Source organism: Lichenostomus cassidix, chromosome 13 (genome assembly GCF_008360975.1).
Source record: "Lichenostomus cassidix isolate B80296 chromosome 13, HeHo_3.0, whole genome shotgun sequence".
NCBI classification, from domain to species: Eukaryota; Metazoa; Chordata; class Aves; order Passeriformes; family Meliphagidae; genus Lichenostomus; species Lichenostomus cassidix.
The window spans coordinates 2,740,524-2,757,163 of record NC_139494.1 but is presented as its reverse complement, the minus strand read 5'-3'; the positions used below and the strand labels follow the sequence as shown (position 1 = coordinate 2,757,163).

General features: G+C 42.5%; 1 protein-coding gene across 9 annotated transcripts in view; it reads left to right on the top strand.

The window, feature by feature from the left end:
* The window catches only part of LOC146431079 (protocadherin alpha-C1-like), a 157,125-nt gene extending 144,458 nt beyond the window's left edge, over positions 1-12,667 (top strand). For 8 of the 9 annotated variants that reach the window (XM_085073320.1, XM_085073318.1, XM_085073321.1 and 5 more), the window contains exon 4: positions 10,743-12,667. In XM_085073320.1, the coding sequence (XP_084929446.1) occupies positions 10,743-11,053 (311 nt within the window). In that variant the 3' untranslated portion in view covers positions 11,054-12,667. The remainder of the gene's footprint in view (positions 1-10,742) is intronic. The other variant, XM_085073316.1, reaches the window with a different exon arrangement.
* Positions 12,668-16,640: the final 3,973 nt, after the last annotated feature.

Below are 16,640 nucleotides of genomic sequence, written 5' to 3'. Positions count from 1 at the left end.
AGAGGGAAGCAGGGAACAGGTGTCAGCTCTGATGTTCAGAGCCACCTTCAACCTCTGAGAGACAAGGAACGGCATTTCCCACTGTCTGAATCTTTGTGTGCTTGGGGTTTTTTAAAAGAATATCCAAGCTGAAGGCTTTACCCTGTAATTATCTGGATTGCAATGGTTTGGGCTGCTGGGGTGAGTGTCACATACAAGAGGAATGGTTGAAGTGTGTGAGCTAAACACAGATGATGGAGAAAGCAAAAAAATGATTTCTAAGACCATTTTCATGTGTCCCTGCTCCATTACTATCCTTTCCTCTCTTCATGGTGAAGCTCACACATTCATTCATGTTTAAAATAGATCCCTCCAAGAGCACTGACAAAAATGTATCCCTTTTCCTTTCACTACCACTTCAAGCACCCAATTAGTTGGTTAAAATTAGATTCTGCCTTGAAAGGCTAAAATTGATGCTTCAAGTTTCCATAGTTACTATCTTTCTATTAATTGTGCTCAGTTAAATAGAGGGGATTCTCTCTTCCCCACCAGCATTTGGTTTTGGGAGCTGTGCTGGACTCTGCCTTTTGTGCACCAGCAGTGCTATGGACTGTGCTCAGGTAAGGGTACCTGTGGGAGGTTTTCAGAGCTATAGAGGCTGTACTTTTCAGAGCTGTACCTGATGAAGTTTTGTTGAGGGGAAGCAGGAGGGAGGGACTGAAATCAAATCAATTCTCTTAGCAGTGTTCACTCTCCAAGATGGACACAAATGAAACCAATCTAAGCCTGGCCAGGAAAACAGAATCACAGAATCATGGAATGGCCTGGGTGGGGAAGGGCCTTAAAGATCTCGTTTGCACCCTCCTGCCATGGGCAGGGAGAAACACCTTCCACTAGACCAGGCTGTTCAGAGCTCCACCCAGCCTGGTCTTGGACACTGCCAGGGATCCAGGGGCAGCCACAGCTTCTCTGGGCACCCTGTGCCAGGGCCTGCCCACCCTCACAGTGAGGGATTTTTTTTCTAATATCTAATCTAAACCCACTCTCTGTCAGTTTGAAGCCATTCCCCTTGTCCTGCCACTCCACACCCTTGTAAATACAAATCAAATGCTAGAACATTTTAATCCTGCCTTCCCTTTACCTACCCTGAAATTTTCCTTCTTTGAGGAATCTATCACAGCCAGCCTTCGAGATGGGGGCTGAGGCAGAGGGTGGCTGCAGTGCTGTAGACAGGAATCCAAGCTGATTCTGTATCACCCCATAGATGCAGAGTGGCCTCCAGTGGCAGGAGATTGCCTGGAAAGAATGCAGCCTGTGCTCTTGGCTTCGGTTCAGCAGCTCATCTAGCAGAGAGCGAGGAGGAGGGGGCTGGCTGGCTGCAGGGCACTCTTACAGGCTCCAGCAGCAGCCAGGAAATGCTTCCTCCTTTTCACCTTCACAGCAGGATTTATGATGCTCGGTGAGCCTGCTGTCTTTCATATAAAAAGGCTTGTACGTTAGAATAAAATTATATTTTATTGAAATTTGACAGAAGACAGTAACCAGAAATGGCTTTCCATAATACAGATTAAGCAGTGCCCAGACGTGTTCTGTCCTCCCAACATTCAGAGCTTTGTCTTCTGCAGCGACTTTTGCTCTCTTTATGATATTTCATGTGCTTATATAACAGAGGCAAACGCCACCCACAGCAACAACCTGAAAATGGTTAGAGTGCCATCCCTCCTCCTGGTCACATCCGAAGGAAGATGTGAGCCACAAAGCTCAAAAATTTTTAAAGACCTGACTCAAAATCCACATTTTTGGGATGTGTTAGCAAGCACTCCTAAAATCAGCCTTCAGCAGAGTCTGAGTAGCTGCTTGCTGCTCTAGTCATTCAGTTCAGGGCATTTAAGGATATTTAATTAGGACATTTAGGCTACACAGCGCCTGGTTTGATGTGAAAGCAAAGCAAAGCCTTCCCTTTGTGATATCGAGACCAAACCATCACAGGTCCTCAGGGAAATGTTGTCCTCAGCCACTGTCCCACCCTTCCCAGGTGCTGAGGGGCAGAGCAGTCCCCCCAGCTCCAGCTTCAATTTTCCTGCGCTGCTCACTGCTCTTTACCTTACTGTTTGCATTAAAGCAAGGGCAGAATAGCTGGTGCTGTAACTGCCCACACTGTTTTAAAAACACATTTATAAGATGAAAATATTTGGGTTTTTTTTTGGTTTGGTTGATTTGAGTTTGCATTTGGGTTTTTCGGGGTTTTTTGGGCTTCTTTGTGGGTTTGTTTTTTTCAGCTATGAACGCTTAAAAACCATCACTGTGAGTCTGCAGACGTGGGGAAATACCCCCAAACATATTTTTTCTTATACTGCAGGAGTAATGTCTCTCTAATCACCACTGTATGTGACACAGACAGTCAAATGCTGCATCTCTACCTCATCCAACATTCAATTAGAGCTAAAAAGATGATAAGGAGCATCCCAGATGTGTGCACATGCAATCCAGTGATGCAGCAGATTAGCCCTCAGTTTGGGAAGGAAAGGGGTTAAATTTTACTTGTGGGAACAGAACTGGGCACTAGTACAGCAGTAGAAGGATGTTACCTGAGAAGGTTGATATTTTTATGGGAAGAAAAGCTTCTTTTAGCAAAAGAACAGTGAGAGGAGCTGCAGACATCACTCTCTGTTTGCTCCTTCAGCAGCTGCAAGGAGCCATTTACTCTGGGCTGTGCTCTGGCCAGGCTGTGCTAGCAAGCAAATCAAATTATGCTTCCATAGATCTCAGAATATGCTGGCAGAGCTATTTGATAGCTGAGACAATTACTTTAATGCACAGCCATGTAAGATTGGTTTTTTATAATGAGGTAAATAATCTCTGTTTGAATTAATTGTCAGTGTCAGTGTGGACAGTAACCTGAGAGTGAACTGGAAGTGACCTCCATGCCACCCCCTGCTTTGTGCCTGGATGTTGGAGCAGTGGGGGGTTACAAATCTCCCACAACATGTGTGCTATAATTGCCCTGTTCAATAATACTGACTTTAAACCCCAGCACTGGATTAAAGCTACAACCTCTGTGGTGGGGAGAAGTTTTCATTTTGTTCATTCCTCCTGTCTCTGATTCATTAATGCCGAACAGGTAAAGGAGATGGGAAGGCAGAGAGTGAGAATTATTTGGGTTTTTGTTTAATACTCCAATTTGACAAAGTAGTTAGAGGTGGTTGGGATTTTTTGGCAAAATGATAGTTGAAATGGTTCTGTTTTATTCTGACTGAATAATTTTTCTGTCTTGCAGTTCCATATCTGTCATTTTATCATGCTGATGATGGATTTTTATTCACTTTCCTTTTTTGTGGGTTGAGGTTTTGATTTGTTTTGTTTTGCAGGAAAAAAAATAAAGATTAAATGGGCTTTTTAATCCCAAAAAGGCTTAGGGATGATCAGTGAAGCCAGAATGTCCGCAGAGATCCTCCAAATGACACAGAGAGGGTTTTTCAGTGCACGATGTTTGCATTGGATGGGCTGTTTCAGACTCTTTATCATGGTGAATATTCATTAAGCCTGCCAGAGGCAGAAGCTGCAGTCAGTACAGCATCGGCGGAGGAGGCAGGGAAGAGAGAAATCAGGTTAATGACTAGCTTTCCCTGCAATTTGCTTCCTGCTTATTGCGTGATCTCAGTTTTAAATAAATTCATTTAATTAATGCGTTTTGCTACTTTGACCTGCAGACAGAAGGGGCTGTGATTAATGATGGGGTATTCTGAGTCTTACAGTGGTTTTAGTCTGCATGTTCTGCTGTCTAGAAAAACAACATTGAAAAGTATTTCCTTTAAATTCAATATTAAGAGAAGTTTTGATTGAAAGCTTTTATCTGAATTATTTTCTGATTCCGTGAGCTACCAAATTTTCAAAGACAGGGACAAAGTGATGAGTGGGGAGGGGTGGAACAGAGTGAAAACAAGCTGCTGTCTTGGCTGAGCATGTCACACAGTCAGCCATGTCTCTGCAGGGAGACAGAGCTGCACAGAAATGCTTTCCTCTTCTCCCCCTTGAGCAGGGGCACATCTGTTCTAACATGAGTTAGCCTTCTTCTGACAAAGGCTCTTTAAGAAAGCAGCAGAGGCATAGGAGGTAGAGACGATGCACATGACGCTCAGAATCTATGGGCAGCTCACATTATGGGAAGTGAGCACCACCTGTTCTTGGTAAACACCAGATTGGAGCTGTGGGGCTATACAGGGTCAGGGGAAAAACATGTGGCCTCCCCAAAAGGGAGAAAAATGTCAGTGAGATAGAAACTGCAGGCCTGATTGGACAGCCCAGACCTGATGGGATATTGATTCCTGGGCTGAGTGATGATGTGTTCTGTGAGCAGACATTTTGCCCCAAATTCATAAGACATCTCAATTTCAGGCTGTTTGTACCCATCACTCAGCACTACCTTTCAGCTCGGATGGTTTTACAAGCTGATGAAAGCCAGCCCTTCAACTGAGTGAACTTGCAAATTCCACATCTGAAAAGACAGCACCATCAATCCCAGTGGCAGACCTGTACTTTGGAATTGTGCACCAGAGGTTCTGAGCTGTGCTGGTGTCATTGCTGTCATAATTAAAATGTGGCCTTTGAAGGGGTGGAAATGGTGCAACCTGAAGAATATGACTGCACTCTCTCAGGCATTTCTGGACAGAAGATGCCAATGCCTACCTAAGTGAAAATCCCATGAAAGGATTAGGGCTGAGGAAGTTGCAAACAGTTGCACAGGATTTTTTTGTGGCTGCCACCTTTAAAGAGATTAGTTTCAAACTTCTTTTTTTCTGAAATACTCTGGCATGGCCATTAGTACAACACCCGCTGAGCTTACCTGGCTCCTGAGGGTAGAATTCAGCTCCTTTTTCACTAGCTATTCAAAAGCTAGCTGTCTCCAGCAGAGAGAGGAGAGGAACAAATAAAAATTTGGAATTTTTTTGGAGAATTACTTAGGTTGGAAAATACCTCCAAGATCAGTCTTTGACTGATCATCAGTCACTGACTGATCACTGCCTTGTCAACCAGACCAGAGCACTGAGAGCCTTGTCCAGTCATTTCTTGAGCACCACCAGGAATGGTGACTTCACCACCTGCCTGGGCAGCTCCTTCCAATGCTTGACAACCCTTTCTGTGAAGAAATTCTTCCTGATGTCCAACCTGAATCTCTCGTGGTGCAGCTTGAGGCTGTGTCCTCCTGTCCTGTCACTGGTTGTCAGGCAGAAGAGGCTGATCCCCACCTGGCCACAGCCTCCTGTCAGAGTTGTAGAAAGCAAGACCTCCAAAGAGAGTGATAAGGTCTCCAATTCAATACCTCTAAAACCATGCATTTAAGCCAGGTGTGTTGAACTGCCTTCTGAGTGTGCCTGCCTCTTTATAGACCAGAGCATGAATTAAATTAGGCATGGTAGATTGGATGCCTACATTGCTGGTGTCTAACTCTCTAAGAAAAACAAATGTAGGTACCTACAGTTACTACAGGTTAAATTTAAGGATCTGGTTCCTAGCATGGGTACCTCTGAAAAATCCATGTGCTGGGAGCAGGACTGCCTGGAGCATGCAAGTGAGGATCAGAGAGGTGACACAGCTCACCTGCAAACTGCTCCTTTCTGGAATCATGGAGACTATGACATCAACATAGAACCATGGAGTGGTTTGGATTGAAGGAACTTTAAAGCTTGTCAACCCCCATGCCATGGGCAGGGACATCTTCCACTAGACCAGATTGCTCCAAGCCTCAACCAAACCCATCTTGGACACTTCAGGGATGGGGCAGCCACAACTTCTCTGGGCAGATATGACCCTCTGCATCTGACAGTGAAGGAAATCAGCTGTTTCAGAGCAATTAGGGCTTGTTGAACAAGTGCCTGTTAACCAAGATTTCTATGTTTTTAAATATAGTCCTGTGAGAGGTAGAGGGCTACAATGTATGGCCAGTAAATGCCTCTGGAAGAGAGAAAAAAAATTAGCTCTGCACCATACCCTATTCCCTCCAGCTTTCAGATAGGTGATTTGAGGATATGTGGGTTTTTTCTGTGTAAATCTGCCTGTGCATATCAGACAGTAGTCACGGGATGGAAAAAGAAGTATTTTGAAAGACAACCTAAAAGTCCTTTCATGCCAGCTAAGTATATGACCTACTCAACTGCAGAGTCTCTGCTGCTCAGAGTTCCATTTAAAGTCTACTGAGACACTTGTTTTTCGGTGAGAGTAGGAAAGGGAAGGGGTGAAAAGTTCATCTCCCATTTTAGCTTGCAGACAGACAGGCAAAGAAGCATCAGGACCTGCAGGTGCAGCCTAGATTTTGGGTTCTGCTCCATGCATGCATTTAAAAATTTAATTATTTGGTCATTGAACATGAAGTCTGCCGTATTCCTTGAGAATAAAAGAAAGGGGTAGTGCCCAAAGTAATCCTATGAGTAACCCCAGGAAACAACCAGACTCTGAGCTTTTATGTATGAAGTCTGGCAACCCCCCCTCTGGAGCTGCAGGAAGAAAAGAAGTGTAACGTTTTAAATTAAGTGCTATAAATATAACCAGCGGGTTTGTTTTATTTAGATCTTCCTCTAAGTTTAATAAACAAACTTGAAGCATTCATTAATAGACCCAGAAAATATGCAGGAGAAGTACAACTAATCCCATTAAATGCAAAATAACACACAAGTAGAAAGCCTTTGTTGTTGAACTCCTGCTGATAAGAAACAGAAGAGATGCTTAAGGAAGCCTTGGAAACTAGGTAGCAAATGACATTTATCCTTGATCAGAAATGCCTAAACATACAACATTGTTAGTACAGCTGAACTGTGACCTTCCAGCCTGCCAATACAGATAAACACACATGTTATCAGGTAAATCACGCAGAAGAGAAATCTCCTGAGGACTGGTGAAGCCCCACTTGTAGGAAATGAAGGCTATTAACTCATTAGACTCTGTATGTCTCTGTCTTTTTGTATGCAAACTCTCCACACAGCGGTAAGGATAATTAGCTTCCTTTGGTTTAGTGAGTATTAAGGAGTATGAAAATGCTTGGTTTGTGTGGACAGAGTCTGGGAAAAAACCACATATGAGTGCAAGCAAACCCCCATGGTCTGACAGGATCCTGACTCCAGGGTAGGTGTGATGGTTTGTTGTTTGCATACATCAAGTCAGATGTTTTTGTGACAAATGCTGCTCAGTTCATCTGGGGTGTGGATTTGCCTAGGCAGAACCAGATTAAAGGGTTGGTTTCCTGCTCTGAATTGGATTTCAGAAGTGCAGATGTGTATGTGCACCTGATTAGACTGGGAAGAGGTTTCATGCAGCAGATTCTGTACCTCAGGGATAGCCTGGATTCTTCCATGTTACTGTGTTTGTCTGGTAAAATGGAAGACATGAAGTCACTGTCATTGTCCCATGTCCTGTGTTCAGCCTAAGAAGTTGATTAGGGTGACCTAATTGCCTATTTCAGTACCTGAAGGGAGTGCACAAGAAAGATTGAGGCTATTTAAAAGGCCCTGGAGTGACAGGACAAGGGGAATGACTTCAAGCAGACAGAGAGTGGGTTTAGATTAGATATTAGGAAGAAAATAAAGTGAGGGTGCTGAGACCCTGGCACAGGGTGCCCAGAGAAACTGTGGCTGCCCCATCCCTGGGGCTTGGAGCCACCTGGGCTAGGGGAAGGTGTCCCAGCCCATGGCAGGGAGTTGGAACTGGATGATATTTGGGGTCTCTTCCAATGCAGGCCATTCTATGTTTCATGTTCCTATGCTCACATCAAAATGGCACAGCCACACACTGCTGTTTCAGCTGTGCTGTGGTGGCCCTGCAGCCCAGAGAGTGTTGTCACCCTGCAAAGTAATTTTCCTACTATTCACTGCTACAGGGTTCTCCCCAGCCAGAGCAAGGGTGGGTCAAACATGATTTGAGGTCACCTTCAGCTGTCTTTTTTCCTGCCAGAGACAGAAAAAGAGCATTGGGTCTGGGCCAATGTTTAGAATGCATATTGTGTGGGCTTGTCAGGAAAAAAGAGAGGATTTATTTGTCAAATAGGGCTTAATTTATTATGTGTAAGTATATGAAAGCTCACATTTTTGTATTGTTGTAGAAAGATAATTGATTAATAATTTGGAAAAATACCAAGAGACATAACTTCCACCTTTCTAATTTATCATCTCAGAGAAAAAAAAAAGTGAAATAAATGGTACCTGAGCAAAACAATTTATTAAGCAAAAATGAAAGCTGGTTCATATTAATGAATTTATTATGAAAGGACTTTCTGGGACATTGTTGTTACTAACAGGAAACATGTAAAATATCTACAGCTGATAGTTAAGACCACAGGAAATTTACAGAAAAGCTCCAACTGATAAAATAGTGGAACTTTTACATTAATAATAACTTCCAAAAAGCTATTTGAGACTAGAGAGGTTAAGGTCTCTAAAACAACGTCAGCAGTTCCTGGAAAGAACATAAAGTCAAAGCTTCTTCTTCATTAAATACAATCTTAGGGGGAAAAGAAGTGCACAGTCTCTCCTAGTTCTTGATTAAACATCACATTATAAAAGCACTCATGTCACCCCCACGTGCCATGGAGGTTCAAAGATGCCAAAGATTCCATGTGCCAAACCTCTTACAAAGATAGTCCCAGAGTCATTTCTGATGTGTTATGTGTACACATCTCTCTGGCTCTGTAACATAGACGAAATGCGTCAGAAAGGTAAAGCTTAAAAAAAGAAATTGTGCTTCCCAGCCATGTTTGTTTTGCTGCTGGGCAGGAGAAAGGCTGTCAAGAAGCAAAATAAGTTTTTTCAGCTTTTGGACCTAAAATGAAAGCCTTATGTCTGAATGCACCACACACCATTTATTTCATAAAATAGAAAACTGTACAAACAACATAGCAGAAGATGAAGAATCATTAAAGAGTAAGAAATACAGGAACTGCTGAAGTTAATACAATATTCTTTATTATGGCTGCAGTGGTACAGAGCAGTCAGTACCAGATATTTGCTGGCAAAACATTGGGGATCTCCCTCTAGATTGTTTTTCTTTTCCTGCCCTCTTTAACCAGTGAGAGACCTAGGACTTCTCAGTTTCTTCTCCCCAACCAGTGCCCTTGTCTCCTCTTCCAAGGGACATGGAGTCCCTCTCAAATGGTTTTCCAGCACAGTTTCCACCTCCTTCTTTACCCCAGACATCCATCTCTTTGACTGGATAGCTCTGATACAGGATGCTGAGACTTAATCACATCAGTGGTATTGGAATTGCTTGTGTGGTATTGGGAGGATTTGTGTGTGCCTAGGAGTGTTATAAGGGTGAGAGTCCCATGATTTGTTACCTCACTTTTAGGGTGTAGATAAGAATGTTTTCATCTGATTTGAGGGCTTTAGCATCAGTGCATAAACATCGAGCTTTCTCTGATCACAGTTGTTTAAACATTTAACATGATACATTAAAATAAATTCGCTGTTCCTATTCAAAATTGGGAATTCTGTAAATTACAACAAATGCTCCAAGTTTAAAAGGAAAGAAAACAACCAAGTCTTAAGGCTTTCTCTCCTAGGAAAACCTAATTCTGTTGCATTTTATTATGTTAGAAGATTGTCCTTGTCAGAGCAACATACGCAAACATTTCAATCCGATTAGCTCAATCTAATCAAAATAATGGAAATAAAATTAAAATTTGCTTCATACTGCAAACCTAAAACTGGGGACAGAACTTCGCTTTATATTTGCCTGAATAAAATACTGTGATCTAGAGAGAATATCAGGATATTCTATGATTTTGTGAAGGCCATGAATCTTTCTGAGACCAGATTGTGCACCCTGATGGAAGCAGTCCTGCAGTATCTCTGCCCAGGCAATTCAGCTCACTCCTGGGTTTGCTCTAGGGCTGTGTCTGCTGCTCAGCCACATTGCATCCATACCTACACACAAACACACATGCTTGTTGGCCTCAGGTTCCTCTCTGGGATGCACCAACTCGGAATCACTCAATGGGTCATGTTGGAAGGGAGCACAGTGGCTCATCTGCTCCAACCTCCCTGCTCGAGCAGGGTCATGTGAGAGCACACAGCACAGGATTGCATCCAGATGGCTCTGGAATATCCCCAGTGAGGGACACCCCACTCTATCTCTGGGCAATCTGGGAAATCTATTTGGTCACTGCACAGGAAAGTTCTTCCTCATGTTTGGGTGGAATTTCCTGGGCATCAGTACCTGTTACCTCTTGTCCTACTGCTCAGCACCACCAAGCACAGCCTGGCTCCATTCCACCCTCTTGACACTCTCCCTTCAGATACTCTTTCCCTGCATGAGGATTCTGGACACATCCATCACAGGCTGGTTTGCTAAAACACCCACATGGATGTGCATAATGCCAAGGCTGACACGCCCTGCCCTGGCCACTCTTCTATCCCTGTCCCAAAAGACTCAACACCCTCAAACATATCCTTCTGCCATGCAATGTGTGTACTTGTGTTTCCTGCTACAAAACACTACAATGGGCTGCATCACAGTGATCTTACTCCATAAATTTCAAATCCAAAAGAACAGCATGGTGTCCAGAGCCTGTTGGGCTCAGGAGAATATGTGGGGTGAGTCAGTGCATGCTAACACTGAGTAGTCTGGACAAGAACCAGTGCATAACCCCCAGATGAGCAGCCAGGCAGCCAAGAGTCACTGTAGACTGGTGCCAGAGCTTTCAAACAGAGAGCTGCAGCTCACTGAGTACTTGTCTTTAAAGATGCTTTAAGCTTCTCTTGCTGTTTTGACTTTTTCAGAGCCTGAGGCGGGAGAGGTGTCCCCCCCAGTGGGAGCTGGTGTGAACAGCAACAGCTGGACCTTTAAATTTGGACCGGGCAATTCCAAACAAGGTGGTCCTGGTGAGTTGCCAGACAAATTCATTATCCCAGGATCTCCTGCAATCATCTCCATCCGGCAGGAGCCACCAAACAGCCAAATTGACAAAAGTGACTTCATAACCTTTGGCAAGAAAGAAGAGACCAAGAAAAAGAAGAAAAAGAAGAAGGGAAACAAGACTCAGGAGAAAAAAGAAAAGGGCAACAGCACCACTGAGAACAGTGACCAGTGAGGGAAATATACTGAAAGAACCCACTTAGCCAGTTTTTGTAATAATGGCAGATTTCTCCTATGTAGCAAATCCCAACTTCTTCCTACTGTTAACAAATTTCCTGTATGTACAGACTTGAGAAAATCAGCAGGAAATTCAGTGTCTGTCTAAATTGCTTAACAGGTTTTGTCTTAAAAGCTTTATTAAGTCTGGTGTTAACTCTTTTTCTCCACTCTGGCTTGTTTTCAGAATCTAAAAAGCAGACACAAGTTTCCTTTCTCCTACGCCGAAAAGGAGAATCTTCACAGTACAGCCAGTGAGAGGTTGGACTCTGCACTGTGGTTCCTGTGCTCCTGTCTTGATGACACTTACAGGACAGGTTTAAAAGTTGTAATGTTGTGCACCCTCTATCTGATTGGAAATATTTGTGTGCAGATGTCAGCTAGGTGATATGAGATCAGATTATAAAATGCAAGAAGAGCTGGTAAATAAATATGCAACAGAGGAAACACCTAATGAACACACATGTTCAAAGATGTTCAGGCTGGGGAGAAAATCTCTGAAAAGAGATGAGCAGACTTGTCAAATCTTGAGAAGTCACTGTGTGGAAATACTGACTCCTATATATGACGTATTGTACACACTGCTTCAAATGAAACCTCACATTTACAGCTCTTTAAGAGACCATAAATTATATCTCTTTACCAAACAAGCCATTGGAAAAGTTGTCCCTAAAAGCCCTGCATTACCCTGGCAAGGCTAGCCCTCAGAGTGTGAGATGGGCTGGGCTGACATCCCAGGAATGTAACTGTGATGCTCTGTGTCCCTATTTCCACATTATTTTGCACATTATGTCTCTGAAAAGGTCAGAGTTTTTCCACGACACTTATGCAAAAGAGAGAAAAAAGTAACATTAACTATGCTATTTGTTATTTGAGATATTTATTTATAAAGAAATATAGCTGTAAATGTTAAAGAAATATGATGCCCTTTAACCCAAACAGAAGCCAATCTAGAGCCATTATAAATTACAATTGCTGCTATTAAAGTGCTTTAGAAAAATTGCCTGAAACATCTGTATTATATCGGCCACTTGCCAATAACAGCTTTATTCTGTCGGGTGACTGGGGGGCTGCCTCTTGCATGTATTAATAAATACAAGAATATCTTCTCTTTTTTTTTGCATTTATCTGCACTTTGAATACACCTTTGCAAACAAACTGTCCTAACATGATGAAGCAGAAGCAAACTCCTCACACAGATGGATTTATTAACCTGCTAGCTCTGTGCAGTACCTTGGTGTTACCTCCCACACGACCTTTTCTGATTTTAGTTTTACTTTTCTATGAGATTATGAATTTCTGACCCTACTAACACTCCTTATGTAAAATTCAAGTACTGTATGTATGCTGTATGCTCTTATAAGAATCCTGAAATATTTATTCTGTGCTTGTGTATGTGAATGTCAATGCAACTATTATTAGAGTGGACTTTAAGCTTTACCGTTGAATGTAAATTCATTATTTCTTTTTTGTACACTTGTGAAAAAGTGGAGTAGTGTTAATTTTTTAAGCCACTGTTGATTATCGGTTTTTTTGTGTATGAAACACAAGTAAAATATCTTTCTTAAACCAAGCCATGCATGCATTTTGGGATTTATTGGTAAGAATCTGTGAAGCTGAAGTTCTGTGAATTACTAAACCTAAGGGTATAAATGGAGTACTGAATGTGGTTGAGGATGTCGATGTAAAAACCAATACATGTATTTTTAAATAGAATATAGCTGATGAGGGAATTCCAAGGAGTTTTCTACATTATTGTACATTCACAGAATAAAGCTCAAATGTCGTGTTAATTGGAACTGTGTAAGAAACTACATAGCTCTGAAATTTCTAACAGGCCCTTTAATCTAGGATCAAAGAGAACAACTGGATTTCTTGAGACATGTCCTGGATGTTTTAAGTTTCCAAACTGCTGACAGTTCAGAATAGAACAATTCCTATTCATTTTTTAAGAACCTGCAGCAAGTCTTAAAACATCACAGAAGAGCTCTAATAAAAGAATTCATATCTCAAAGCATGAACCACCAATGGCCTCATGTGGTCTATTTAGAGTTTTCTTTTGTTACCAGCCTTGTTTTACTGGCAATAAAAAGGTGCTACTCAAGAAAGAGAATCCTTGATTCACTTTTAAAGGCTAGACAAGAGGAAAAAAATTAAGCTTTGGGGAGGGAACAGTTCTTTTATGCAAATGTGCTATGCAAGTACATTTAGATGTATTTTTTTCTGTTTGGTGACTAATCCAATCGCTCCCAAAACGTTCATCAACTGTAGTTTAAACACACAGAAGGATACTGTTGTTTTGTATTCATCATAAAGTAGTTCTCTCAATGCCTCTGGCAAAATTTCAGTACAAAGATTTAATTCTTACAGGAATCTTCAACATTTGATTATTTTTAGATTTTAATTGAATATTGGTTTTTCTTTTGAATGCTTGCATTTTCCCCTATGCAAGCCAGTCTGATTCATTCATTTTTCATCAGTGGCCATACACAGCTGGTTTTCCAAGGCTTGCATCTATTAGAATGAACCAAGAGCTGCAGTAGGTCTCCAATTTGCTGGTATTAACACAAAATTCTATTTACCAATGCTGCCTTTGTTGCAGGTGCTTACTGCAGGGGGACTGTATGCCTGTGTGCCTTGGGAGACAAAAGGAGAATATCTGAAGATAATCATTCCAGTATGATTATCAATGATGATAATAATTCCAGTATGGAGAGCTGACAGAACAGAGAAAAAACTCTCTGAGGAGAGGAGGAGCTCTTGCTGGAACTGTTTGAAAAGAGGTTTGATTGCACTAGGAGGATATACATTCCACCAATTCACTCTGTTTTCAGAAGACTGAATCAGGCACCTCACCAGATTTTATAAAGTTTTTTAACTTATTTGAGCCCTCTAGGACAACTGGAATGCCAAGATGTCTACAGTGGAATTTGACTATTCCATAACTAATATACAAATTACACCATTGACATCCTTGATTTTGGTCATCCAGGAGGAGGAGAAACCCTTGGCATGAAGCATGTTTGGAGGACCAGGGGTAGGTGGGGGCAGAATTTGCAAATTCCACCACAGTTTAGGGGTTACTGTTTTGACACCACACAACAGTGGAAATTGAGAACCAGAGGTGGCCAATAACAGCACGAATTAAGAAACAACAATTTCTTTTATCCTCCTGCTGACAATTAAATGAGCAAGACAAAATACACTGCAGAGTTTGCTAACAAGGAAATTACAGTTTTGGGGCTTTTTACCACTCAGACAATTTATTTCTTTCAGAATCCATATATACTTTCTGTGGGCCTATTGTCTTTGGAAGTCTGGTTTCTATGCATACAAGATCAGTGATCAAAACTACTGGGCTTTTATAACAATAAACCTGAGTTATGTTGTGTATTAATTACATCCTGTCATTAAAATGAGATCTCATTTTACATTAGGCTTCTAAGACTTAGTCTTGTGCAGTTTCTTTCTGCTCAGTGCTTGGGTCATTGCACATCATACAAGGGGACCCAATTAAAAGTTTTCCAATGATCTCACATAAGGGGAAGAACATAAAACCCAAAATGCATTTCCCAAATCTTGCATATGAAAATCAGTCATGGAATTAATCGCAGGCAGTTGCATTTCCCCTTCTTCTTCACTCACATTTGATGTGTTTCAAGAACCTCTTGTGCCAACAGCAGGGTAAAATAAACCATGTGCAATTTTCCTTCCTTATCCAATTCTCCCCTAGCAGCAGTTTTGTGCAGCTCATGTAAGACAAGTATTAAGGAAGGAGCTAAGCCATTATCCTCATTTGAGTCCTAAAGGATGAGCAGGTTCCTCAGTTTTGCTGTTATTTGATTGCTTAGACACTATGACTACTCCTCCACACAGACACCTTTTTAAGACAGTGCCAAGAGTCCTGTGTTCTGTTAAGGCTCCTGTAAATACACAGAAATATCACTTTGATCAAAAGTTTGGCTTTGGCAAGTAAGTGTACCTTGAAGTCCTTTGGTTTCTTCCTTTACAAGTCTCTGAAGGAGAAAAGAGTGAACAGCAAATTAAATACTCTGGAAAGGATAGGACAGGCTGAGAGCTCCAAGCACAGCAATAATGAATTGTGGATATGAAGGGCTCCATGTGGTGGCTGGAATCATATCAGAAGCTGTATTAGGCTCACACGTGAGTGGATGGCTTGGCTGCACCAAAACTGAACAGAGAGAGAATGCATAGAACAGCTGTAACAAAATAAATGCTTTATCACATTGTACTGACCTTGTGCAGGTTAAACCAGCATGCTATGGAATCAATATTGATAGCACATACATTAATTTTCCATTAGCTCTGGATATGGGGATGCTCTGCTCTCTACTCTCCTGGGGGAGGGAGATCCTCTCCCTAGAGGGATCCCTGGAGGATCCAGTGACGTTGCTCTGCATTTGCAGGGTGGGGAATGTGTGTATCCAAGCACTTCTAGAGAAAAGCACCCATATCCTGGGCTCATCCCACAGTGTGGCCATCAGGTCATGGGAGGGGATTCTGCCCCTCTGCCCTGCTCAGGTGAGACCCCAGAGACCTGCAGAGCTGCCCCAGCCCTGGGCCAGCACAGGAAGGAGCTGGAGCTGCTGGAGAGAGTCCAGAGGAGGCAGCAGGATGAGCAGAGGGATGGAGCAGCTCTGCTGGGAGGAAAGGCTGGAAGAGCTGGGATTGTTCAGCCTGGAGAGGAGAAGCTTTGGGGTGACCTCATTGTGGCCTTCCAGTACCTGAAGGGGGCTGACAAGGAAGATGGAGAGAGACAATTTACAAGGGCCTGGAGTGACAGAACAAGGGAAATGGCTTCAAACTAAGAGATTGTCAGTTTAGATTATATGTTAGAAAAAAATCTTTCCCTGTGAGGGTGGGGAGGCCCTGGCACTGGTTGCCCAGAGGAGCTGTAGCTGCCCCATTCCTGGCAGTGTCCAAGGCCAGGTTGGACAGGCCTTGGAGCAGCCTGGTCTAGTGGAAGATGTGCCAGAAGGTGTCCCTGCCCATAACAGAGGGTTGGAACTAGATCACACTTAAGGTCCCTTCCAACCCAAACCATTCTATGATTCTAACTATAAAAATCTGGGACATGGTTATGTTGTTGTACACAATACCTCAACACCCACTGTCAGTGGCAGTACTGCTTAGGTATCATGAAAATCTGATTTTTAAAGTGATTATACTACGGTGACATTAGGCACCTGCTTCTGTAGTATTTGTAGTTCAGGTGCCTTAGGCTGGCTTAGAGAACTAATGAATGAAATCCTTCAGCATGAAGTACCACAGAATTACCTCTGCCACATGGTAAGAAGAGCATATCTTATATTGCACCATGAATTCCCTTCCATATCCCAGCACAGCCTCCATGAAATCACTCTGACACAGGCATTAACATCAAAAGATGACAGAGATGTGGTGAAGTAAACATCTCTCAGAACACCACACAGCTTGAAAATATTAAAAATGTTTGCCTGCCAGTGGTGCCTAGAGCTCTGCCACCGTTGTCTGCAAAAAGACAGCAAGTGATTCATCCACATTTA